This window comes from Alexandromys fortis, unplaced genomic scaffold (assembly GCF_014885135.2).
Source record: "Alexandromys fortis isolate MF-2015 unplaced genomic scaffold, M_Fortis_MF-2015_v1.1 scaffold_161, whole genome shotgun sequence".
NCBI classification, from domain to species: Eukaryota; Metazoa; Chordata; class Mammalia; order Rodentia; family Cricetidae; genus Alexandromys; species Alexandromys fortis.
The window spans coordinates 1,200,082-1,225,316 of NW_026068073.1; the positions used below are offsets into that span (position 1 = coordinate 1,200,082).

At 54.6% G+C, this 25,235-nt stretch overlaps 1 protein-coding gene across 2 annotated transcripts; it reads left to right on the forward strand.

Moving 5' to 3' along the window:
- The first annotated feature begins 52 nt into the window (after positions 1–52).
- On the forward strand, positions 53–24,164 carry Prr12 (proline rich 12). Of its 2 annotated transcripts, none has more exons than XM_050121495.1 (14): positions 53–631; positions 2,057–2,169; positions 3,015–3,176; positions 3,256–6,557; positions 7,029–7,695; positions 9,379–9,818; positions 17,730–17,846; positions 17,984–18,117; positions 18,223–18,716; positions 20,971–21,096; positions 21,254–21,351; positions 22,899–23,045; positions 23,123–23,218; positions 23,302–23,438. In XM_050121495.1, exons 1-14 carry the CDS (start codon positions 546–548, stop codon positions 23,317–23,319), a joined length of 6,000 nt encoding a protein of 1,999 aa, XP_049977452.1. In that variant the 5' UTR covers positions 53–545; the 3' UTR covers positions 23,320–23,438. The 2 variants fall into 2 exon arrangements, with proteins under 2 accessions (XP_049977452.1, XP_049977451.1); XM_050121494.1 differs by having other exon boundaries at positions 54–631; positions 23,342–24,164.
- Positions 24,165–25,235: the final 1,071 nt, after the last annotated feature.

The following is a 25,235-nucleotide window of genomic DNA, read 5'->3' on the forward strand; positions in this document are numbered from 1 at the left end:
CCCCCCCCCCACCCCCCCCCCCCCCGGGATTGTGGGAGGAAGCGGAGCGCAGCCAGACACCCCGCCGCCCGCCCCCCTTCCCCTCCCCCCTCCCCCAGCCGCCTTGTGCAAAGATGGCTGCACCGTGAGCGCAGAGGAGGAGGAGGCGGCGGCGGCGGCGGCGAAAGAGCGAGCACCCAGCGCCTGCACCCACTCCGGGGCCGTCCGGGACGCCCCCTCCCGAGTGCGCGTCCCCCTTCTCTCTTGCAAGCGGCGGGGCAAAGGCGGAGACAGCGGGGTCCCTCCTCCCCCCTTTCCCTCCTCCAGGGGGAACCCCCCCTCCTCGGCTCAGCGGCTGCACCCCTCCTTTGCCCGCCCCTCCATCCCTGCCCCCTCCCTCCCCCGCCCGGGGCCTTCCCGGACCTTCGGTGGCCGCGAAGAAAAAAAAAAAAAAAAAGAGGGAGAGGAAAAAAGCAGCGGAGGGAGCGGCGGCGGAGGAGAGCGCGCGCGCGCCCCCTCCTTTCCCCCTCCCTCCCCCTCCCCCCAATTTCCACCGCGGCCAATTCATGGACAGGAACTACCCCAGCGCCGGCTTCGGGGACCCACTCGGCGCCGGGGCGGGATGGAGTTACGAGAGGTCAGCGAAAGCTAGGTAAGAAGCTGAGGGGGACCTGGAGAAACGGGCCAAGAGGTGGGGGGGTTCTTGTCGGGCCTGGGCCTGGGGCCCGCCCGGCGACGCGTGCATCGCCAACTCCCCCTCCGGCTTTTGCAAGGGAGCGGCCTTCTTTGGGTTTGTAACAACGCCGCCGCCCCAGTTTGCAAATTGCAAACTCCGCCAAAGCCAGCTCCGGCTTGCAAAAGAGAAACGAAGCAGGCAAGGCACAAAAACAAATTCGAACCGGGAAGGCCTTGGGAAGATGGGAAGGATTGGCAATGCAAGGCCTGGACTTGCCCCTCATTTTTGGATTCCCGGCTTGCTGACCCCTCCTCCTGGGCGCCCCTGGCTCTGCAACTGCAAAGGTGGGAGGAAAGGAGAATTAGCTCGCAGACCTGGGGGGCGCGCACCCCCTCCCAGGTCCTATTGTTCCGGAGCTGAGCGAGGCTGGGCCACTCGGGCCCTCCCCCCCCTCCAAGAAATTCCGCGCGCAGAGTGGGCACGGGGCCCCGCCCCCTTCTTAAACTAGGTTTCTGTGTGTTGGGGGGGTCCTGGGATTAGGGACACGCCCCCTTCTCCCCACCTCCCGCAAATCCTGAGAATCCTGGATGATGGTACACTGTTTGCCCTCCGGTCCAGGGCCACGGATTTGGGGTAGACTCAGATCTTTTCCTCGTTTGTGTTCGCGTGGTCCCTTTGCACGCGTGGCTAGCCGCATGTTCACCTTCGAACCTGCCTCTTGCCGTTTAATCTGTGTTGCGCGTCCTCACTGTTCACCTGCCCTTCAGCCCCTCCCCCTTAGCACTTGGGTTAGCCCAGGGTGTACAAATTTTTTGAGTGGGACTTCACACTCAGGATCTTTTCTTTTCCACTTGTGAATTGAGCTCCGGTCTGTTCATGCACCTGGCTTTGCCTAAGCCTGTGCACTTGAGCCTCAGCCCCTAGGGATGTACCAAATTCACGTCAGTACTTGTACCTGGGACTTTCCCTGGGTCCTGTCCCCTCTCCACCTTCTCCCCTTGCCATTTGGAACACAAGCTGCCTCCTGCTTCTGGCGTGCCTGAATCAGGGTCTGTGCTGTTCCAGCGGGGCTTGGGGTGTCCATGTGTCCCTGCAGGGTTGGACCTTTGGTTCTGTTGTGGCTGAGGAGGGTGCCAGGGGAGGACCACGCCTTTCACTGGCTACTGTAGACCCCCCCTCCCACTTCCTCTGTCCCTGTATGCCTGTATTTGCAAACGTGGGACTCTTAAGGGCTCCAAAGAATAGGGTCGTTTTTGTGCTTCCTGCATGGGGCAGCTGGATTCCCTTGTGTTATCTCAGGGTTCCTTGGAGTAACACCTCTAGTCAAGTGGGAGGTTCCCCCAGCTCTCTTCTCAGAGGGTAGCTTGAAAAGAGATTCTTACATCTCTCCCTTGCTCTCAGCTTGGTCTATGGCAGCTCCCGGACCTCGCACCCAGAAACCGACATCTTGCACCGCCAGGCCTACGCGGCCCCCCACCCACTACAAAGCTATGCCACCAACCACCACCCGGCAGGTACGGGTCCCCATCCGGGAGGGCTGGGGCCGGCCTGCCCTCTAAGACACCTGATTGGTTGCTAAAAGTTCCGCCCCTGCTAATTGGCCTTGCCCTTGGTCCTGGCCCTCTCTCTCTTTTTTTTTAAAACCACTTCTCTGATTGGTTACCTCTGAGGCTGCTGGTCCCTGCTTTATTTCACACCGGATTCGTCAATCCCTTTATGGGCCCGCCCCTTTCACTCCTATTGGCTGCCATCCATCAAGGGCCCCCAAATCCCACCTTCTCTTCCAGGCTTTTCCTCCTCTCTCTAGCCCATCCCAGTCCTTTCTTTCCCTGTGAGTTTGCCGAGGCTTTTGACTCCTTGGTTCCTTTTTTTCTCTATTGGCTCCAATTCTTTGGCCCGCCCTTTTTTTCTTAGAGTAACCTCATCCACCACCACTGTGGCCATGCCGCCCACCCCTCTGATTGGTTCCCTTCCCTCTCGATTTTTTTTTTAAACCAGTTCAGATTGGCCCCTGGTTCTCCTAATTGGCTTTTGCCCTGTTTTCTGCCTCTTGTCTTTTTGTGGGTGTTTCTGTGGTGCTGGGAATCGAACCTGGAGCCTTACATATGTAATCTTAGCAACACCTTCCTTCCCTCTGGCCCTCCCTTTCTTTAATTCTGAGCCGGGGTCTCAGTAAGTTACTCAGGTGGTCTTTGAACGCCTGATCCTCCTGCCTCAGGACTGCGTTGCAAGGCACTGTGTCCCCTTTGCTTGTGTGCTCCTCCCCCACCTTCCTCTGAACTGAGCATGCTTAGGGCTTTCTCTTTCTCTCTGACCTCCGGTCTCCACCCGGCTGACCTGTCTTCTTGTGTCTTGCCAGGCCTCTCTGGACTTTTTGACACTGGCCTCCACCATGCAGGCTCAGCAGGGCCTGACGCCTCCGTCATGAACCTCATCTCGGCCCTGGAGTCCCGGGGCCCTCAGCCTGGCCCCTCCGCCTCCTCTCTCCTCTCCCAGTTCCGAAGTCCTTCCTGGCAAACAGGTAAGCTAGTGCTAGTCCTCAGGGCTGGAGAAGGGCTGTCTCGTGGTCCGCTCTGACCTGTGATCTTCTCCTTCCCTAGCCATGCACACACCAGGCCCTACGGAGCTCTTCATCTCTGGTGCCCTCCCGGGTTCCAGCACCTTTCCATCTTCCTCTGCACTGTCTGCCTATCAGCACCCAGCTTCCTTCGGCAGCCGCCCCTTCCCAGTGCCCTCATCCCTCAGCCTCCAGGATCCACCTTTCAGTCCTCCTGCTAATGGGCTCCTGTCTCCCCATGATGTGCTCCACCTGAAGCCCTCGCAGGCACCCGCAGTGCCCTCTTCATTGGGTTTTGAGCGCCTGGCAGGGGGTGGTGTCTTGGGGCCTGCTGGCCTTGGCCCTGCTCAGACCCCTCCTTACCGCCCTGGTCCCCCAGATCCACCTCCACCTCCCCGCCACCTCCCAACTCAGTTCAATTTGCTGGCTTCTTCTTCTGCTGCCACTGCTACCGAGCCATCCTCCCCTCAGCTCTACAACTTCTCGGGTGCCGCCCCAGGTCCGCCACCAGAGCGGGCCCTGCCCCGACAGGACACGGTCATCAAACACTACCAGCGGCCAGCCAGTGCCCAGCCCCCACCACCCCCACCACCAGCCCATTCCCTGCAGCACTATCTGAGCTGCGGAGGCAGCTATCCCTCCATGGGCCACCGGGCCAGCTTGGCTTGCAGCCCCCTGGGAGGTGGGGAACCTTCTCCAGGTGCTGGAGAGCCTAGCAAGGGTGGGCCCAGTGGAGCCACAGCTGGAGCAGCTGGCCGGGCCACAGGCCCGGAGACTGCTGGGGGTGGTGGGGCGGGGGGTGGTGGTGGGTACCGCCCTATCATCCAGTCCCCTGGTTACAAGACAAGTAAGGGGGGTTATGGACCAGCTACAGGGGGTGCCACCAGGCCTCCACCACCTCGATCTACCGCTACACCCAAGTGTCAGAGCCTGGGTGGACCAGCGGCTGCTTATGCTGCTGGAAAAGCCTCTGGAGCTGGAGGGGCTGGGGGCCAGGCGTATTCTCCTGGTCAGCCTCAAGGGCTTCTGGGACCCCAGGCCTATGGGCAAGGGTTTGGAGGGGGCCAAGCACAGGACTTAAGCAAAGGCCCTAGCTATTCTGGTGGGCCCCCACAGCCCCCCAGCGGTCCCCCACCTCCTGGTCTGGCTACCTGCCAGAGTTACTCTCCAGACCAGCTCCAAGGCCAGCTCTACGGAGTACAGGGTGAGCCTTACCCAGGGCCAGCTGCCCATTCACAGGGGCTCCCCACAGCCAGTCCCTCTCTCAGCTATAGTACTGGCCACTCACCAGCTCTCTCCGGCCATGGAGGTGGCTGGGGCCCCAGTTCTCTGGGAGGTGGTGGAGAGGCCAGCCCTTCTCATATCATCCGACCCCTCCAGTCACCGCCTGCTACTGGTCGCCCTCCTGGCGTTGGCTCTCCAGGAGCCCCTGGCAAATACTTAAGTTCAGTCTTAGCTTCAGCTCCGTTTCTGGCCCCCCCTGGAGCCAGCAGCTATGCCGCTGGAGCAGGTGGCTACAAGGGAAAAGGAGATGGCTCTGAGCTGCTTGCTGGGCCAGGCGGTGCTACCGCCGAGCGCACAGAAGATGAAGAATTTCTGATTCAGCACCTCCTTCAGGCACCCAGTCCACCTCGGACCTCAGGGGCAGATGGCTTGGTGGGCGAGGATGGGCCAGCTGATGCCTCTAAGGGACTCGGGGGCAGCGGTGGTGCTGGAGGACCGCCGGGCACGCCGTATGAATTGGCCAAGGAAGATCCCCAGAGGTACCACCTACAAAGTGTCATCAGGACCAGTGCCAGCTTGGATGAGGGTGCCACCGCTGCGCTGGAGCTGGGCCTGGGGAGGATGAAGGAGAAGAAAAAGGGGCCCGAGCGGGGCGGTGAAACCCCTGAGGGACTAGCCACCTCAGTTGTTCACTATGGAGCAGGTGCCAAGGAGCTGGGAGCCTTCTTGCAGAAGAGCCCACCTCCCCCACCACCCACGGCCCAGCCAAACCAGCCCACACCCCATGGCCTCCTCTTGGAGGCTGGAGGTCCTGACCTTCCAATGGTGCTGCCTCCGCCTCCCCCCCAGCTGCTCCCTTCTGTACTCAGCCATGCCCCAAGCCCCTCACCCAGTGCACCGAAAGTTGGCGTCCACCTCCTTGAGCCAGCCTCCCGGGATGGGGCTCCCCAGCCACCTCCACCGCCGCCCCCCCCACCACCACCTATGCCTCTGCAGCTTGAAGCTCACCTTCGCAGCCATGGCCTGGAGCCCACAGCCCCAAGTCCTCGCTTACGGCCGGAGGAGAGCCTGGAACCTCCTGGGGCCATGCAAGAATTGCTAGGGGCTCTGGAACCATTGCCACCGGGACCTGGGGACACTGGTGTCGGGCCGCCTAACTCAGAGGGCAAGGATCCTGCAGGCGCCTACCGAAGCCCCAGCCCACAAGGGACCAAGGCGCCACGGTTTGTCCCCCTCACGTCTATCTGCTTTCCTGACTCGTTGCTTCAGGATGAGGAGCGGAGCTTTTTCCCCACCATGGAGGAGATGTTTGGTGGAGGGGCAGCTGACGACTACGGCAAGGCTGGACAGACTGAAGATGATGGAGACCCCAAGACTGGTGCTGGTCCACCCCCTGGTCCCACTGCTTATGACCCCTATGGACCCTACTGTGGAGGCCGAGCATCTGGGACTGGACCAGAGACTCCAGGCCTGGGTCTGGATCCCAATAAACCCCCCGAGCTTCCCTCCACTGTCAATGCAGAACCACTGGGCCTGATCCAGAGTGGGCCCCACCAGTCAGCGCCCCCACCGCCGCCCCCGCCCCCACCACCACCTGTCTCCGAGCCCAAGGGTGGCCTCACCTCACCCATCTTCTGCTCAACTAAGCCAAAGAAGCTGCTGAAGACATCCTCATTCCACCTGCTACGGCGTCGTGATCCCCCCTTCCAGACACCCAAGAAACTGTACGCCCAGGAGTATGAATTTGAGGCGGACGAGGACAAAGCCGATGTGCCCGCAGACATCCGCCTGAACCCAAGACGCCTGCCCGATTTGGTGTCCAGCTGCCGGTCCCGGCCAGCCCTCTCACCACTGGGGGATATAGACTTCTGCCCACCCAACCCTGGTCCTGATGGCCCTCGGCGCCGAGGCCGCAAGCCCACCAAGGCAAAGCGTGACGGTCCTCCCCGACCCCGGGGGAGACCCCGGATTCGTCCACTGGAGGGCCCTGCTATTGCAGGCCCAGCCTCAGCCTCCATAACCACTGATGGAGCCAAGAAACCTCGGGGCCGGGGCAGGGGCAGAGGCAGGAAGGCTGAGGAAATGGGAAGTACTCGTTTGGAGCCCCTGAAACCACTTAAGGTGAGGGGGATTGGGTCTCGGAGGGTGGGCTGGACTGTCTGAGATTGAAGGTGGCGGAGTGCCCTAGGCGTTGAAGTTGGGGTTACCTCGTTAAAAAGCACTAGACAGTTATCTAGATGGAATCCTGGTGTCCCCAGGAAATGGAGTGTTGTAATGGGATGCTCATGAGGGGACCCGGGTCCTAAAGTCTTGTACGTGGACGGCTGGGCCGGGCATACAGATCCCGTGTGCCTGAATATGATGGAAGGTCTGGGTGCTGAAAGAACTGTTAGCCTGGCCTCCTGCCATTTAAGTAAGGTCAGATGGATTGAAATCCAGGGCTCACAGCCTGGTTGAAGGGCTAGAGTGAGGTGGGATGTGGAACTCCAGGGTCTCAGACTCAGAAGGATAAAAGGTGGATCCCTGGATCTGAGGGAGGACGCCTGTGGCTTGGGCCCCTGGACCTTGATTCTTTGCTATCCCCATGTCTAGATCAAGCTGTCTGTACCCAAGGCTGGTGAGGGTCTGGGAGCGCCTTCCAACGATGCCGTCTCAGGTGTAGACCACAATAGCCTGGATTCCAACCTGACCCGGGAGAAAATCGAGGCCAAGATCAAGGAGGTAGAAGAGAAGCAGCCGGAGATGAAGTCAGGCTTTATGGCCTCCTTCCTTGACTTTCTCAAGTCAGGCAAGCGGCACCCGCCACTCTACCAAGCTGGCCTGACGCCTCCGCTAAGCCCCCCTAAGAGCATGCCAGCCTCTGTGCCCACCCGAGGTCTGCAGCCCCCACCACCCACTGCACCCACTGTGCCACACCCTGCATCCTCTGGTCCTTTTGGCCTGGGGGGCGCATTAGAGGCTGCAGAGACTGAGGGGCTGGGGCTGGGCTGCCCTTCACCCTGCAAGCGGCTCGACGAAGAGCTCAAGCGCAACCTGGAGACGCTGCCTTCTTTCTCCTCTGATGAAGAAGATTCTGTGGCCAAGAACCGAGACCTGCAGGAAAGCATTTCCTCGGCCATCTCTGCCCTGGACGACCCGCCACTCACGGGACCTAAGGACACTTCTACTCCTGAAGAGCCACCCTTAGGCACTGGACCTACGGTCTCGGGTCCACCCCCTCTCCCAAGCCTGCCTAGCACCAACAGCAATGGCACACCCGGTGAGTTCTCACAAGGTGGTCTGGGAATGGTGTGAACCAGCAGACACATTGAGGTTACACTAACTGGCTTAATTTAAGGTTGTCTGTTGTGTAGACAAACACGTGTGAGTGACGGGAAAAAAATGCTTTCTGAGAAGAAGCATCTCTCTCTCTTTTTCCTTTGGTTTATTAAGACACGGTTTCTCTGTGTCTTTGGCTGTCCTGGAACTTGCTCCGCAGACCAGGCTGGCCTCGAACCCAGAGATCTGCCTGCCCCTGCCTCTGCTTCCTGAGTGCTGGGATTAAAGATGTGTGCCAACACCTTTTCTTTCTTCCTTTTTAAAAATAATTCATTTAATTTTATGTGCATTGGTGTGAGGGTGGCAGATCCCCTGGAACTGGGGTTACAGACAGTCTTGAGCTGCCGTGTGGGTGCTGGGTATTGAACTCGGGTCCTCTGTCTGGAAGAGCAGCCAGTGCTCCTAACCGCTGAGCCGCCTCCCCAGCCCCTGGAGCATTTTTGGTTTTTCGAGACAGGGTTTCTCTGTAGTTTTGGAGCCTGTCCTGGAACTAGCTCTAGTAGACCAGGCTGGTCTCGAACTCACAGAGATCCGCCTGCCTCTGCCTCTCAAGTGCTGGGATTAAAGGCGTGCGCCACCACCACCCAGGAACATCTTTTCTTATGAGCTCAGAAATGCTACAAGGAATCCTAGAGGTCTGGTTCCGGACCCTAGAGGATGCTGTAGACAGTGTAGGGTGTAAGTGATAGGGACGGGGAAATGGGGTAGCAGAGAAGACTCGGGAACTGATCAGGAATGTGAGCCTCAGAAGTGCTCTGAGGAGTCAACAGTAAATCCTGGGTGTAGATGCAGTGGGAGAGCCCCTGCCTAGAATCCTCATTGAGAGGCTGGGGGCGTGGCTTAGAGGTCGAGTGCCTGTGTAGACTCCACCAGGGAAGGGACTCATGGGGTTTTCCTAATGAGTGAAAAACCTGGGTTCTATCTTTAGTACTTTGAAAAAATAATTGGGGGTCTGGAAAGATGGCTTAGTGGTTAAGAGTACTTACTGGTCTTCTTAAGGACCCGAGTTTGGTTCCCAGCACCCACATCCAATTGCCTGTAATTCCAGCTCTACATCTAGTACCTCTGTAGGTAGCTGCACGTGCTTGTGCGTGTGCACACACATGCGCACAGGAATTCCGCAGATGCGGATGGCATTGGAAATCTATGACAGCAGGTTGCAGGGCGAGCGAGTGTTTGCGGAGGGTGGTGAATGTCCTGGGAGGGAGTGAGGACTTGGGAGACACAGAAGGGATAGCTTTAGAGTTAGGAGACTTTAGGATGTGGAGTTAGAAGTTAGACAAGGGCTCAGAAGGCTTGGAGAGACGGTTCAGACCGGCAAGGACCTTACAAGTTCCATGTACCTGATATACTGGTGGAGAGTGTCTCATCTGCTGCCTTGCTGGCCACCCGTAGTGACACTTGAAACACTCTGGGTATGCTGGGGTCTAAGTGGCAGTTAGGGGCGCAAGGATTTGTATGTGAATAGAGCTAGGCATAGTAGCCCATTACTCATTCTAACTAACTAGCTTTTGACACTGAAGCAGGAAAATCAGGAGGTGACGGTCAGCCTGGGCTACACAGGGGAAGTCCAGAGCAGACCACATATCTGATCTGTTTCTCTCTCTCTCCCTCTCTCTCTCAGAGCCCCCTTTGCTCGAGGAGAAGCCCCCACCCACCCCACCTCCTGCCCCAACACCTCAGCCTCCCCCACCTCCACCCCCACCCCCACCCCCAGTTCCAGCCTTGCCCTCACCTACGCCACTGGTGACCCCTGTGGCTAGCTCGCCTCCTCCGCCACAGCCGCCACCTCCACCAGCATTGCCCTCACCACCCCCGCCGCCGCCGCCGCCACCACCAGCACCCACAGCCGTCCCACCAGTTGCTCCTCCAGAGGAACCTGCTGCCCCGTCGCCAGAGGACCCTGAACCTCCAGATGCCCGGCCTCTGCACCTTGCTAAGAAGCAGGAGACAGCAGCTGTGTGTGGGGAGACAGATGAGGAGGCCGGGGAGAGCGGTGGTGAGGGCATCTTCCGGGAGCGGGATGAGTTTGTCATCCGTGCAGAGGACATCCCTTCCCTCAAGGTGAGTCTCAGTATTGTTTACAAATGGAGCCTGCTTTAACAGCTGCTGCATGACCGGTCAGCTGGGTGGGATGCTTCTGGGTCCACTGTCTGACTTGGCTGATAAAGGGATCGGTTAGGACACCTGCTTTCATTCATTCTGTCCCTGTTTTCCGTGATAGACTCTGAGTCTGTGTGTGGTACTGTTCAGGGCTTCTCAGGGCTTTGACCAATGGGTCTCTGTATTAACGTCTGCCCCTGCAGAAGGAGGGTTGTCTGGCCAAGGCTGAGAGCTGCACCAAACTGGGTATTTATACATGTTTAGAAGGCTGTGTGACACTGTGTCCATTTCACAGAATGACAGTGGTGTCTGCCTTCCCCAGGGCCATATGACTTTTCAAGCCGTGGGCTCTTGCCTCCTATGGACTAGGCATCAGATCCAATCAGAGCAGCTGGTTGCCCCTATAACTTTCATGCCACTACTACAGCAGTAGGCACATCTTGCCTGGCAGGCCAGTGTTGTGGAATATAGGACTCAAAATTATCACTTGGTAATTCCATTTCCTGGGGATTTCCTATCAGGGGAGCCAACCAGAGTATATTCTTTTTCATTTACATATTTGACATCAACCAAATGCAGTTACGTGTATCTTGCAGGTGGTGTAACAGCTCTTTGCTTAGGGATGCTGTCTGTCAGGCTGACTTTAATTTTTTTTTTTTTAAGATAAGGTTTTCCTGTGTACCTCTGGCTATCTGGAACTCACTCTGTTGACCAGGCTGGCCTAGAACTCCCAAGTTCCTCCTGCCTCTGTCTCCCAAGTGCTGGAATTAAAGGTGTGTGCCACCACTGCCTGGTTGAGTTTTAAATTCTTGGTGTGGAAACAGACTTGCTGGTGTCAGCTTGCTGTCTCAGGTTCTGTGGGGGCTGTAAGAGGACCCTAAGTCTAAGACCTTCCTGTGCCACACAACAGATTGAAGGCCAGCCTGGAAAATCGAGTGAGGGGATGAATACAAAGCCAGGAGTATAGCTCAGTGTCCCAGAGACAGGGTCTCTCCTTGGAGCTCTGCCTGGTCTATCTCACTGTGAGGGTCAGGCTGGCCTCAGACAACTCAGAGATCCACCTGCCTCTGCATGTGCCACCATGCCCGGCTTCGAGTTTTGTAAATAAAAATTTATCAGCAACATACCATCTGTGGGTGTTTTTCATATCCAGTGGCAGAGTGAAACTGGACATAGCCAATAGTATTAGCCAACTTCTTGCCTAGGTTGCTCCCAGAGAGGTTGGGTGGCTTTTAGGATGTTTGGTTCATAGGCGTACCTGTCTGGATGAGGAGTGAAGGATCCTGAAGGCCTGGCCCAGGAATAGAATGCTTGCCCAGAATCCCCGGGTGAGGAGCTAAGGGTGTGACTCAGTGGGAATGTGTTGGTCAAGCATTTGTTTGGTTCCGGGCATGGTAGTGCACGTCAGCTGCTCCCACTAGGCAGAGCTGGTGCTCATCTGGGCCGTCCCTCTGCTGTTCTGCGTGTTCTGGTGGGATTGCCTGTTGCTGCTGTCCACGTTATATTGCACTGACCATCAGCTGATTCTTCCTGCCGTTCACGTGGGTGCTGGGTTGGATTCATGACGAGAACAGAAACTGTCATGAAGAATCACAAAAGTATGAGGTGGAGATAACAATATTAATTTTTTTGAGCATGGGGAGTTAGGGCTGGAGTGATGGATCACTTGATAAGGGCACTTGCTGCAGGCAAGGTCTCATGGATTTCCCTAGGCTGGCCTGAGCCGAGCCTCACTTGTGGGTAATCTGGGCAGACCGCAGCTTTCCATGGTTCTTGTGCTGTGTGTTTTCTGATCCTGGTGAACAGGGCTCCAGGCAGTGCCTTTGCCAGCCCCATCTTACAGACCAGGAAAGCCCTTGTGCCTTGGGAAGGGACCATCCACTGACCAGGGCTGGGCCAGGGGCCAGGGCTGTTCATCTGATAGTACCCAGCTGGTGTGGGCCAGGGCCAGGCAAGGACTCAGGTGCTTAAAATACTTCTCAAGTGTGAGCAGTGGCGGGCACCAAGCCCTCGTGTTGCTGGTCGGACTTCTGCACCAGGTTTGCTAGACTCCATTGTTCCCCTCCTGCCTGGGCACTAGGCTGTCCTGTTGTCCCGAGCCTCAGCTTTCTCAGTCAGCGCTGATGTCATGGGCTCCTCCTCCTGGTGGTGTGTTGATAGTGCTCATGTGACCTGGCCTGACCTGGTCTCTGCAGCCCACGCACAGAAGGTGCTAGAAACACTGGATCTGTTGCTGTGATCTTGGGCGGGCTTTTACTCCAAGGCTTGGTAAATACTTGGTAAAATACAGAGAGTGTATTTCGGGCTTTACTATTATTCGCTTTTCTGGCTTTTTTCCCCTTTTGGTGGTCTGGGCAGTGTTTTGAGGCTGAGCCAGGAACGTCCTCAGTTGAGCTTATGACTCTCAGACCAGCCTCGGAAAGCAGCAGACATAGCCAGACACAATGGTGTGACCCTGCAGTCCACATAGCCATGTTGTGAACCTGCAGTCTGCAGCAGACCTAGCCATGGTGTGAACCTACAGTCTGCAGCAGACTTAGCCATGGTGTGAACCTGCAGCCCATAGTACACATAGCCATGGTGTGAACCTACAGCCTGCAGCAGACATAGACACAGTGGTGTGGACCTGCAGTCCGCAGCAGACATAGCCATGGTGTGAACCTGCAGTCCGCAGCAGACATAGCCACGGTGTGAACCTGCAGTCCGCAGCAGACATAGCCATGGTGTGAACCTGCAGTCCGCAGCAGACATAGCCATGGTGTGATCCTGCAGTCTGCAGTAGACATAGACACAATGGTGTAGACCTGTAATCCTAGCGCTTGGGAAATGGAGCCAGTAAGGTCAGAAGTCGAGGTCATCTTCACCAACCTGGTCTACAGGATGTATCAAATGAAGCGAAAGCTAGGGAAATGGCTCAGTTGGTAAGTCCCTTACTGAGCTCCATCCCACAAGCTCTCGGGTGATATCTACCTGTAGTTCTGCAGGTAGAGACAGGTAGACCCTGCGTTCGATCCCTCGGTCTCCCAAGGCAGAAGGAGGAAGCAGATTCCTACGAGTTTTTCTCCACCTCCATAGTTACACTACGGGGTATGAATGTGTATATACACAAATGAACTGATATTTATTAATTTAAAAATCAGGTCCAGTGAGATGATTCTTTAGGTAAAGGCACCTGTCCCAGGCTCTGATGGCTTGAGTTCCGTTTCCGGGACCTTCACTGAAGAGCAGGGGCTCTACTGCTCAGGTCCATCGCAAGCCTGTGTGTAAGATTTTACACTGTCTCATTCCCACAAATAGAAAAAATTCAGGGGAGCCAAACGGTGGTGGCGCACGCCTTTAACCCCAGCACTGGGAAGGCAGAGGCAGGTGGATCTTGAAGACATAGCTTTTGCTGGTGGGGCTCTTGGTCTGCAGGGAGATAAGGAGGTGGCTGGGGGTGAGTCCAAAGAGCCACGAGAGCCGTGTGTTCCTTGTCCCGTCCATGACTGCCTTCCTGTTGTTCGGCCTAGTTTGCTTTTGTTTTGTTGTATGGTTTTGCTCTGTTGCTCTGAGGGGCCTTGAACTCTGGCACACAAGAAATTTTCTTGTCTATCCAAGCATGGTGGCCCCTCCTAGAATCTCTGTCTTTGGGAGTCCGGCAGGCAGGATTACCACGAGTTGGAGGCTGACCTGTCTATGTAGAGAGTTCCAGGCCACTGCATCCAGCTGACCTTTCTTGTCACACAGCTTGTGTGGGTGTGGGCAGCTCACCTGCTACATTCCTCCTGCTTACAGCAGCAATGGTGGCCTAGCTTGTCATAGGTCACATTCTTGGGAGATGATCTGATTGGTCCTAGTCAGCACCAAGATGGGAACCAGTGCTAGTCCTGCCCGGTGAGCTGACTTCCTCAGTGTGGGGTCCATGAGCTGGGCAGCTTCCTCCAGTCACTGGGCGTGGTTAGTGAAGAGAGCCTGGATGGACAGGCCTTAAAGATAGGTTGGGACGGTGAAAGGGTGTGAAATCCGGGTTCCTTCCCTGTCGGAGCCTGTGTGGGTTCAACACAGATTTCCTGACTTGGCTGGAACGGAGTCGCAAGGAATAATCAGACACAACTTACACGGTCATCTTTCACGGGCAAGATCTCTCTCCAAAGATCTCTCATTTATTCTCCAAACAGCTTATATATCCTCACATGAATAGAGCAGGAACACATTAGGCTATCTCCTAGGCAACCAGGTGCCTGGGCTCTGGTAATGTCCACATCTAGCAGTCAGGTAGGCCTTGAATTAGCATCTCTATAAGACATCCTCCAAATTACAAAGGAAGGAAGCACCAAACATCCTGACCAGTTTCAGTTAACACCTCTCCTCAGGAGATCTACATCCTTGCTATTAGTTAGGCAGAGACATCTTGTCTGCAGAGCTACGTGATCAGCTCAGACTGAGCCTATGGCTTTTGTGCCATACAGAAATATGGGCCTACACTTCCCGAAGGATGAAAATAGGGGACCGGAGAGATGGTTTAGCTGTGAAGAGTGCTTACTGCTCTTGGAGAGGACCTGAGTTCCCCACACCCACACTGTATTCCTTAAGACTATGGCTAATTCTAGCCCCAGGATGCTTTGCCCTCTTCTGGCCTCCACTGGTACTGCACTTAAGTGCACATACCCACAGACACATGTAATAGTGAAGGCTAGGAAGGATGTTTTGGAGGAAGACCAAACGCCCAGCTGGGAAAAGCAGAGGGGCAGATGTGGAGAGGGTTGGTGTCTGTTGAGGAGTCCCAACAGGACCTCCTGGAGGTCTCTTCAGAACCAGAACAGTGAGTTTTGTGTTCACACTGGCTGGGCAAGAAAATTCATAGAGGGGGCTGGAGAGATGGCTCAGTGGTTAAGAGCATTGCCTGCTCTTCCAAAGGTCCTGAGTTCAATTCCCAGCAACCACATGGTGGCTCACAACCATCTGTAAAGAGGTCTGGCGCCCTCTTCTGGCCTTCAGGCACACACACAGACGAATATTGTATACATAATAATAAATAAATATTTAAAAAAAAAAAAGAAAATTCATAGACTCAGAAAGTCTGTGACATGAACTGCAGACTTTGAGAGGTCTGATTCCTACAGGGCAAGGTTTGGGATGAGAGAGGACACAGGCATTGTCTCCCTGTCAGGCTGAAAGTCTGTTTGGAGCCCAGGGGATATTCTGGAGCTGAGCAGAAGGTCGTCTGCAATAGACTCATCCTTGGGGGCCTCTGCCCTAGCCTGTGATGTCACAGAAGGGATGGAAGGGAGCTATGTGGAAGCCTGGAAGAAAGGACTGGATTCTGGGTTCCTGCATCCCCGCTGTGTCTCTGTGTACCACTTTATCCAGGACCCGCTGTGTGCTCTCTATTCAGCAAGTGGTTAGGTAACTCCTCCTTTACACCCCCATGGGGGTGGAAACTAATTTCCACCATGAGGGTGCTGGGAATTGAACCCGGATCCTCTGAGCCATCTCTCCAGCCCCATCTGTGCTTTCTTGTGTCATCTAGGACATACTTGATCCATGGCTGGCTTGCTCCCTCTTATGCTTTCTCCAAGCACCCATTTAGACTTCACCTCTGTCAGGAGCACTTTTGTGTGTCTAACCCAGACTGGCCTCGACCTCAAAGCAGTCAAGACTCCCACAGTGCTGGAATCACAGGCATGCAGTACCATGCCTGAGTGTTCTGTGCCTGTCCTTATCTCCTCTGTGGTCCCAGTCATGTGTGAAGGTCATGTGCCAGGTGTGGGACCCTGACAACCCGGGGAATGAATGGAGGACGTCAGAGATCAAGAGGGAGAACCTCTCTTCTGTCCCTGTTGCCCTTCATCTGCCAGCTTGATGACTCTCGTCCCTAATCCCTAACTATATGTTCTGGCAAAGCTCGACTCCTTGTAGTGTTCTTGTTGTTTCCCAGGCCTAAGGATGGGACCCTGGGAAGAAAATGTGCTAGGAAAATGCCCTATGGCTGAGCCACACCCCAGGGCCTCACAGGGGATTCTAGGCAGGGGGTCTACCATTCAACTGTATCCCCTGAACTCTTTTTTTTTTTTCTTATTGGTTTTTCGAGACAGGGTTTCTCTGTAGCTTTGGAGCCTATCCTGGAACTCCCTTTGTAGACCAGGCTGGCCTCGAACTCACAGAGATCTGCCTGCCTCTGCCTCCCGAGTGCTGGGATTAAAGGCGTGCGCCACCAACGCCCAGCTTGAACTCTTTACTTCTTGAGATAGTGTCTTAACTATGTATCTTTGCCTGGCTTTGATCCCTCAGTCCTCCTGCTTCAGCTGCCTGTGGTATTTATTTATTTACTTACTTATTTATTATGTATACAATATTCTGTCTGTGTGTCTGCCTGCAGGCTAAAAGAGGGCATCAGATCTCATTTCAGATGGTTGTGGGCCACCATGTGGTTGCTGGGAATTGAACTCAGGACCTTTGGAAGAGCAGGCAATGCTTTTACCTGCTGAGCCTTCTCTCCAGCCCGTTGCCTGTGTTTTGAATGGCTCATAGAAGGCCTGGTCGTTGTTAATGTCACCTCAGACTGCTGTACTAAATTGCAGTAACCTGGGTAGCAAGAAAAAAATGTCTTGCTCACAGGTCTGGAAGCTGGGAGTTCAAGGTCAGCCTGGGGCAAATTTGGTTTCTGGCAAAGGCTTCTTCCTGGTTCCTGATGGTACCTTCAGGCTATATCCCTACAAGAAGGGGCCAGGTTGAATTGTCTCTGCCTCTTTAAAGATCTATTTTATTTTTATTTCTGTGTAGTCTTTGTAAGTGTGTGTTCTATGTGGGTGGGCCCTCAGAGGCTAGAGCTGCAGGCATTCGTGACCCATCTAATGTGCTAGGGACTGGACCTAAGTCATCTAGAAGACCATTATGCTCTCTTAACCAGCAAGCCGTCTCTCCAGCCCCAACTCTTGCTTCTTAACCTAGTCCCATAGATTTTCTCTTTATATTATCACAAATCATTGATTAGCCTTGTTTCCCTTTTACCTTTGCATTCAGAGGTAGTGTGATCTAGGGTCTATTAATGATGTCTGCTCTGGGTACCAGCTCCAATATTGAGGCCTGTGTGCTAGATAGTGGCGTCTGTTTTTGGACTGGTACACTTTGCTTACACACACTGAATTTTCTGTGACTCTTAGATCAGTCACATGAGTACGAAGAAGGTGTTCTAACAGTCTGCTGACGACGAGGCACAGAGAAGGTCTTGGCTAAAGTCACGTGCCCAGGGGAGGCAGGGATGCTGGTGCTGGAGATGTCCAGGGCTCTGAGTCTCTGCTGCTGCGACCCTGGGTCTAGCGAGCGTATCACTGATGGTGGGTGGGTGTTCAGAGCTTACCTTACTTAAGTAACAGGTAAAACACTGTGGATTACGCAGAAGAAGCCTACTCAAGGTGGCTGGACCAGATTGTGCAGCCTGCCGTCCGAGATACTGGGAGGACTTAGGAGGCTGGCAGGAGTTTGTCTCAGATGACTGGGGTGTAGCTTTCATCACTGAAGTCAGTAGTGTTTCAGCACACACAAGACTCTGGGCTCAACCCCAGCCCTGGGGGAAAAAAAGAGGAAAAAAAATGGAGGATTTGACACTAGGAGAACATGGATAGGGTCAGGCTTATCTGGGGCTGAGGGCCTCGTGAGACATCATGAGGCCAGTGCTGCTCCTAGATGGGTCTTAGTTGTTTAGTTTGTTTGTTTGTTTCTGTTGTTTTTGTGACAGCCTTGCAGTATAGCCTAGGCCACTTACACTTGTGGCAATGCTCCTGCTTCAGTTTCTTGAGTGCTGGGATGAGAGGTATGAGCTACTGTAACTCTCCAACTTGTATTTTGCTCTGTGGAGGGTAACCTTGTAGGCCTCCCTGTTCTCCTCCTCAGCTGGCACTACAGACTGGCCGTGAGCCTCCACCTATCTGGCGTGTCCAGAAGGCCCTCCTGCAGAAGTTCACTCCAGAGATCAAGGATGGCCAGAGGCAGTTTTGTGCCACCAGTAACGTAAGCCTTTCTGTTGGGATAGAGTGCTCAGTACTGGGATCCCTCTCTGGCATGGCCCAGGGCAGGGTGGGAACTCTGTTTCTGGGGGTAGGTTGGGTGAAGTGTGCCGGCTCTCACAGGCTTTGGTCCCTCCACAGTATTTGGGTTATTTTGGGGATGCGAAAAACCGATACCAGCGCCTCTATGTGAAGTTCTTGGAGAATGTCAACAAGAAGGATTATGTGAGGGTGTGCGCTCGGAAACCCTGGCACCGGCCCCCGTTGCCAGTCAGGTACTGACCGTGACAGGGTCTCTGAGAGGGAAGGGTGTATCTCAGGTACCCCGGGGTGGGAGTCAAAATCTTCAACCTGCTGATGGCAGTCACCTCTCTTTCCAGACGGTCTGGTCAGAGCAAGGCCCCTACCCCTGTGGGGAGCAGCTCTGCACCTCCATCGAAAGCCCCAGCCACACCTGCTAAGCCTGAGACCCCTGAGAAGGCAATATTGGAGAAGCCTCCAGAACTGACACCCGAGCCTGCCGTACTCGAGACCCCTGCCCCAGAGAAGCCATCCCCACCCCGACCTGTGGAGAAGGAGAAGGAAAAGGAAAAGGAGAAGGAAAAGGAGAGGGTAACCCGTGGTAGTGATCGGCCCTTACGGAGTGAACGGGCGGCCAGTGGGCGGCAGATGAGGACTGACCGGAGCCTGGCCGCAGGACAGTCTACCACCTCCCGGCTGCCCAAAACCAGGCCTACGAAGGTGAAGGCTGAGCCACCTCCGAAGAAGAGAAAGAAGTGGCTGAAAGAGGCAGTGGGTAATGCCTCAGCAAGTGGCGGGCCTGGGGGGAGCTCATCAGACTCTGAGTCCTCCCCTGGTGCTCCCAGCGAGGACGGTAAGTTCCAGCAGCTACAGGCAGAGGGGGTCACCTAGGGAGGGCACAGGGTGAGTGCCAGCCTGAGGAGGGCTGCTGATAGCCTCCACAAAATGGGGACAAAGGGAACTCCCCATTAGTGAAGCTAACAGTTAACAGTCACACTTTCCTACGTAACAGTGTCTGCTGACCTCAGTATATAATTGCTTAATGTTCAGAGCAGCCCTGAGTGATAGAGGCCAGCCATGCAGGGCTACATAAGAATACTGTATCAAGAAAAATAAAAGAGGCCGGGCGGTGGTGGCGCACGCCTTTAATCCCAGCACTCGGGAGGCAGAGGCAGGCGGATCTCTGTGAGTTCGAGACCAGCCTGGTCTACAAGAGCTAGTTCCAGGACAGGCTCCAAAACCACAGAGAAACCCTGTCTCGAAAAACCAAAAAAAAAAAAAGAAAGAAAGAAAGAAAAATAAAAGAACAGCTGGGTGGTGGAGGCCGTTAATCCCAGCATTCAGAAGCAGAGGCAGGAGGATCAGCCTGGTGGATAGAGTGAGTTCTGGGACATTGGCTACACAGAGAAACCCTGTCTCAGGGAAAACAAAACAGAAAAAAACAAGCCAACAAGACATTTCCAAAATAAAAATAAGGCTGAGATGTATCTCAGTGTTTGAATCTTGAGTATTGCAGAATAAATGAATGTACAAATGGATGTACAAATGAGGGGACAGGCTCCAAGGGCAGCACCTGTCATGGGTGGCTCACTAAGGCCAGCAGTGCCCTTTATGTTGATGGATGGGTGATTTGGGTTCAGCACGGATCAGTTCCATAGGCCTGGGACAGATGTGGGACCAGCCTCTATCCTGGGGCCAGAGATGGTGTTTTTTCTCATTACCTGGGTGACCTTGGGAAAGGCATGACCTTTTGTTTCCTTGTCTGTAGAATTGGTCTCATAATGGGTACAACCTGAGGAAGGATCTTGCCTACAATGGGCACGACAAGGGCTCTGTGTCAGCCTGATGCCCAGCGTGGTGACACCCATACGGGGCGGGAGGACTAGCCTGGCTGCCCGTGTCTTCTTACCTCCAAAGTAACAACAGCAAGGCCTTCTCTGCTAGATAGATCTTAGATGGATAAGGCGTATGCTTCCTCTTGGCCTATAGCTTAGGCTTATTTTTAACTAGCTCTTATAACTTAACTCATGGCTTTTAATCTATGGGCTGTCTACCACGTGGCTTTTACCTCTATCCCATTTGAGTGTCAGACTCGTTCCACTCTGGCTGGCTACCCTGATATCTTGCCTCAATCCTGCCATTTATCTTTTTATTAAATCCAAAGCACTGACCCATCCTCACAGTGCACACAAAGATTCCACAGTACGCACCATGCATGCGTGTGCCTGATGCCATGAAGGCAGCAGGTTTTGGGTCCCCTAGAGCTGCCATTTGGGTGCTGGGTCCTCTCAAGAACAGTTGGTGCTCTTAACTGCTGAGCTGTCTTTCCAGCCCCAGTTTTTCTTCCTCCCTCCCCCTTCATATTTCAAGACAGGGTTTCTTTGTGTAACAGCCCCTAGCTGTTCTGGAACTTGCTTTGTAGGCCAGGCTGGCCTCAAATTCACTGAAATCCACCTGCCTCTGCTTCCTGAGTGCTGGGATTAAGGGCGTGCGCCACTGCTGCCTGGCTCCAGTATAATATTTTAAACTTAAGTCTGTGTTTGACTTTGAAAGCAGTGGGCCAGTGTGGCAATGGGTCAGCGTGAGAGCAGTGTGTCTGTCAGCATTGTTCTTTCCCTCATCAGAGCAGTGGGTCAGCGTGGCAGTGGGTCAGTGTGACTCTTTTCCTCATGGCTTTTTCATCCTTCTCTTTTTTCCTCCTCCTTTTCTTTGCTCCGTCTTCTCTTTATTATTACTATTATTATTAATTATTTTGAGATGGTCTTATGTAACCCAGACTGCCTTGGAACAACTTGCTGTGTACTTGAGGGTGACCCTTGAGTTTTTGATCATCATGCCCAGTTTCTGATGGAACCCAGGGTTGTGTATCTGCTAAGCAAGCATTCTGCCTGCTCAGCCGCTTTCTGTGGAGTCACAGTGGATTAGGCCCAGTGTTCTGCCCCAAATGGTTGTTGTCATTACTCCGTGTGCTTGTGATGTCGTATATGTCATCCCATCCTTAGCAGGAGCCTCCTGCTGTGCCCTTTCACCGTGGGTCCCTGCCACTGAAGTAGTGTCTGTTGCACAGTAGCCTAGGGATAATAAGTCTTTGTCCCATCGTTCCCCAGAACGGGCAGTTCCAGGACGGTTGCTGAAGACACGGGCCATGCGAGAGATGTACCGAAGCTATGTGGAGATGCTCGTGAGCACAGCCCTGGACCCAGACATGATCCAGGCCCTGGAGGACACGCATGGTGAGCCGGACCAAGGAGGAGGGATGGAGTTTAGCACTGGGCACGTGGTTGTTGGCGAGGAAAGCTGGGGCCTGTGGAGAACACTGATTGTGACCTCAGGAGTCTCGGGGCGTAGGAGATTTGGAACTGCAGTCTTCTCACACCCCTCCTCTTACAGATGAGCTGTACCTCCCACCCATGCGGAAGATTGACGGCCTCCTCAATGAGCACAAGAAAAAGGTCCTGAAGCGGCTGTCGCTGAGCCCGGCGCTGCAGGTGCTTGGGGCTTGGGTGGGGCTTGCATGGGGCCAGATCAGGTGTGGAGATCGGAGTTTGGGGTGTGGTTCTTTGAGTACCTTCCCTGGAAGGAGGGTCATTGCAAGGGCCTGCTATCCTGGGCTTGGTTGGGAGATGAACGCTAAGCTGGTGAGGTCTCTGGCTCCCCAGCAGTCCCAGAGGATGTTCATAGAGCAGGGGATGGGCCTGACACTTCATCTGGCTGCACATCCCAGGGCCACCTTGAGAATCTTGAGGCACAGCGCTGAGGATCTAGTTCTGGTATCAGCTGGCAGTGTGCTTCAGGCCCTCTGTTCTATCCCCAGAACTGTCCTACCCGGACCTGGTGGTGCATGCCCGACACTGTTGAGGCTGTAACATGGGAGGCTAGTAGGGGTTCTGGAAGAGGGTAGTCCTGTTTGGATTATTTGGGGTGACTTTTAGATTGTCACTGAGAATTCAAGGGTAGAATATCAGGTTGTTTTTAGATAGATGCCCGGCATCTTGTTAGTCTGACTTGGAAAAGGTAGGGTAAAAATTTTAGTCTGATTCTCAGGATTCTGGTTAATACATTCTTTTGTTTTGGGGTTTTTTGGTTTGGTTTGGTTTATTTGAGACAGGGTCTTACTAGGTAACCTTGACTAGGCTGGCCTTGAATTCAGGACCTATCTGCTCACATCTGTCATCCCAGCTACCTGGTAGGCTGAGACAGGACAAAAACTCAAAGCCATCTTGGGCGACTTAATGAGGCCATGTTTCAAGGCGATGCCACATTCCCGCAGTTCCACCTGGAAGGGAGAGGCAGGTGAAGCTGGTGGGTTCAAGGACAACCAGAGCTACACAGTGAGATCCCATCTTTAAAAGCAATAGCCACAAAAAAGGAGAGCGAGAACTCCGGGATTTGGTGGTAGTCAGATGTTCTGGTTTGCACAGTTCTGGAATAGGCTGGGCTGGCCCTGTGAATTTGAGTGCACAGTTTTAGATAGCTTTATTTTCTGTGTATGAGTGGAGACCAGAAGCTGGCTTCAGAGCCTCCGTATTTGCAGTTGTGAGCCATCCCATGTGGGTGCTAGGAACCGAGCCAGGGCTGTCTGCAGGAACAGGGCTGTCTCCCCATGCCATAGAACACAGCTTGGGTGTTACAGGTGGAGGATAGAAATGTGTTCCTTGTGAGATTTGAGGCCGTGCTAGAGTCATAGGGGCAGGGCAGCCAGGCTCAGGAGACAGGTATGCCTCCGGGTCTCCTAAAACTGTGTTGTTGGGGGCTGGAGAGATGGCTCAGAGGTTAAGAGCATTGCCTGCTCTTCCAAAGTTCAATTCCCAGCAACCACATGGTGGCTTACAACCATCTGTAATGGGGTCTGGTGCCCTCTTCTGGCCTGCAGGCATACACACAGACAGAATATTGTATACATAATAAATAAATATTTTTTAGAAAGAAAACTGTGTTGGGGTACAGCGAGGCCCCTCAAGATTCAGAATGTGAGCACTGGAGTTGGGTGGTGGTGGTCCAGGAGGTAGTCACTGACCCTCCGGCTTTCCCACAGGATGCTCTGCACACGTTCCCGCATTTGCAGGTGGAGCAGACTGGAGAAGGCTCCCCCGAGGAGGGGGCTGTGCGGCTGCGGCCTGCCGGGGAGCCCTATAACCGCAAGACGCTCAGCAAGCTCAAGAGAAATGTCGTGCGGGCCCAGGTAGGAGCTGACCCAGGAAGGGTAGCCCTGGGTGGAGTGGCGCTGGGCTGAGGATCTGAGCGTCTGTCTGTCTGCAGGAGTTTAAGGTGGAGTTGGAGAAGTCAGGGTACTACACCCTCTATCACTCCCTGCACCACTACAAGTACCACACCTTCCTGCGCTGCCGAGACCAGGTGAGCCCCCAGACCAACCCCAGCCCTCCTCCCTCGGTGGGTCCAGGGCCCACTCACTGGCATCCTGCCCCACCCTTCCCTAGCCGTTACGTCCCGCGTAGCTTCAACCTCCGTCTCCCACAGACCCTGGCCATTGAGGGTGGCGCGGAGGACCTGGGCCAAGAGGAGGTAGTCCAGCAGTGTATGCGGAACCAGCCATGGCTAGAGCAGCTCTTCGACTCCTTCAGTGACCTGCTGGCCCAAGCACAGGCCCACAGCCGCTGCGGGTGACTGCACCCTGCCTGGCGAGGAGGGTTCCTCCTCCATGACTGAGAACTGGACAGAACTGTCCTCCAGAGCTGCCTGCCAGGAGGGAAGGGGTCGTCCTCAGCCGGGCTGTATCCACACAGCCCTCCCCTCTATCCCTCTTACACCCTCCCCCATTCGTGTACAGAGAAATTATTTATATATATGTATAAATGTCTATTTAGTAACACTTGCCCTGGCCCAGCCCTCCCAACACAGCCATCGCTCCTGCCCCTCCACTGTGTACATAATGTATAGGAAAATTCTATGTATGGTTGAGGGAGGTGGGGCAACTTGAGAGAACTGGGGGCCCCTCTCCCCTCTCAAGCTTCCCCCTCCAAGCCAACATCTTGGCTAAAGGCTGCTCCCCAGGGGTGTGTGGTGTTGGGTGGGAGGGGCCGAACATCTTGTTAATTATTTTTAATCTTATTTATTGTACATACCTAGGGTGGGGGAGGGGTGGAGAGGGAGGGTGAGAAGGCTCCCCTCGCCCTGCCCCTCCTGTTACTTTTCTACAGCATCTGTCTCTCTGCCCCAGCCCTGCTCCTCTCTGCCCTGTCCCCTCCTCTCCCGGACCTCTTGCTCTTGGGCGCTGTACAGCTCCTCTTGTATACACTGTGTGCACAGAACCAGCCAAACGAGACCCAACAGCAACACTTTACCAGCTGGCTGGAGTGCTCTGTCTGCGGCGGTGCGGCGGGCCTGGGCAGTGCAAGCAAGGGTTGCCAGACAGCCTAGGGTTAGTGTGTGCGTGGCCCTGAAATGTGATGATCTCATACAAGCATGAATTTTGTTACAGTTTGTCAAAAATCAAGGATGTGGGGTTCCTAGGGGGTTGTGGCTGCAGGATCCCCCATGTAAGGCTGTGGGCTGGAGGCCTCAGTTCTTACTGTGTGTATCTCCATGGACCTTCGTGGCTACGCAAGTCATCTGCCCTTGCCATGGTGCCACAAACGCCCTGGAGAGCCTTGGGGCTGCAGAGGCAGCTCAGGAGTTAAGAACGTAGCCGCTCTTGCAGAGCCCATACTGGGTAATGCCTATAGAAGACAGTTGAGCTGCACTCTGCTGGTCTCCGGTAGCCCGAGCTCACCAAGTAACTGTGACTGACATTGAATTTCTAATCCTCCTGCTTCCACTCGACATGTGCCGCTCCACCTGGTCAAGTTCCACTTTTTAAATGCATCAGGATTTTTTTTTTTTTTTTTTTGGTTTTTCGAGACAGGGTTTCTCGGCGGCTTTGGAGCCTGTCCTGGAACTAGCTCTGTAGACCAGGCTGGTCTTGAACTCACAGAGATCCGCTTGCCTCTGCCTCCCGAGTGCTGGGATTAAAGGCGTGTGCCACCATCTCCCGGCTGCATCAGGATTTAAATGAACTATGCAGGCTGATCCAGGGAGAGCAGGTGTCAGGAGCTGGGTAGCAATTTTTTATTACAGAATTGAGGGCCCCCTCCACAACCATCAGTTTCTGGGGATAAGTGACCTAGTAGAAGCACTTGGGACAGCCTAGGCTGGTGTGGAGCGTTGACTGGGAGAACAGGTGAATGTCAGGGTCCATGCTGTGGACACATTTGCTGTTAAAGTGTCCCCGCAGCCCTCTAAGAGCTTGCAGGGGTCAAGTTAAATCGACGCTGGGCATGCTGGCCCTCACATGTGGCCTCAGGAGGCAACTCAAGACCTGCCTGAAAAGGCAGGTATAGCAGCTGCCTGAAATGTAGTGAGGGGCTGGGCTTGG

Coding starts and splice junctions, on each gene's coding strand:
- Prr12 (XM_050121494.1), top strand. CDS start 546: ATGGACAGGAACTACCCCAGCGCCGGCTTCGGGGACCCACTCGGCGCC. Junction 23,046..23,122: donor GAAATGTCGTGCGGGCCCAG/GTAGGAGCTGAC, acceptor GTCTGTCTGCAG/GAGTTTAAGGTGGAGTTGGA. Junction 23,219..23,341: donor TCCTGCGCTGCCGAGACCAG/GTGAGCCCCCAG, acceptor CGTCTCCCACAG/ACCCTGGCCATTGAGGGTGG.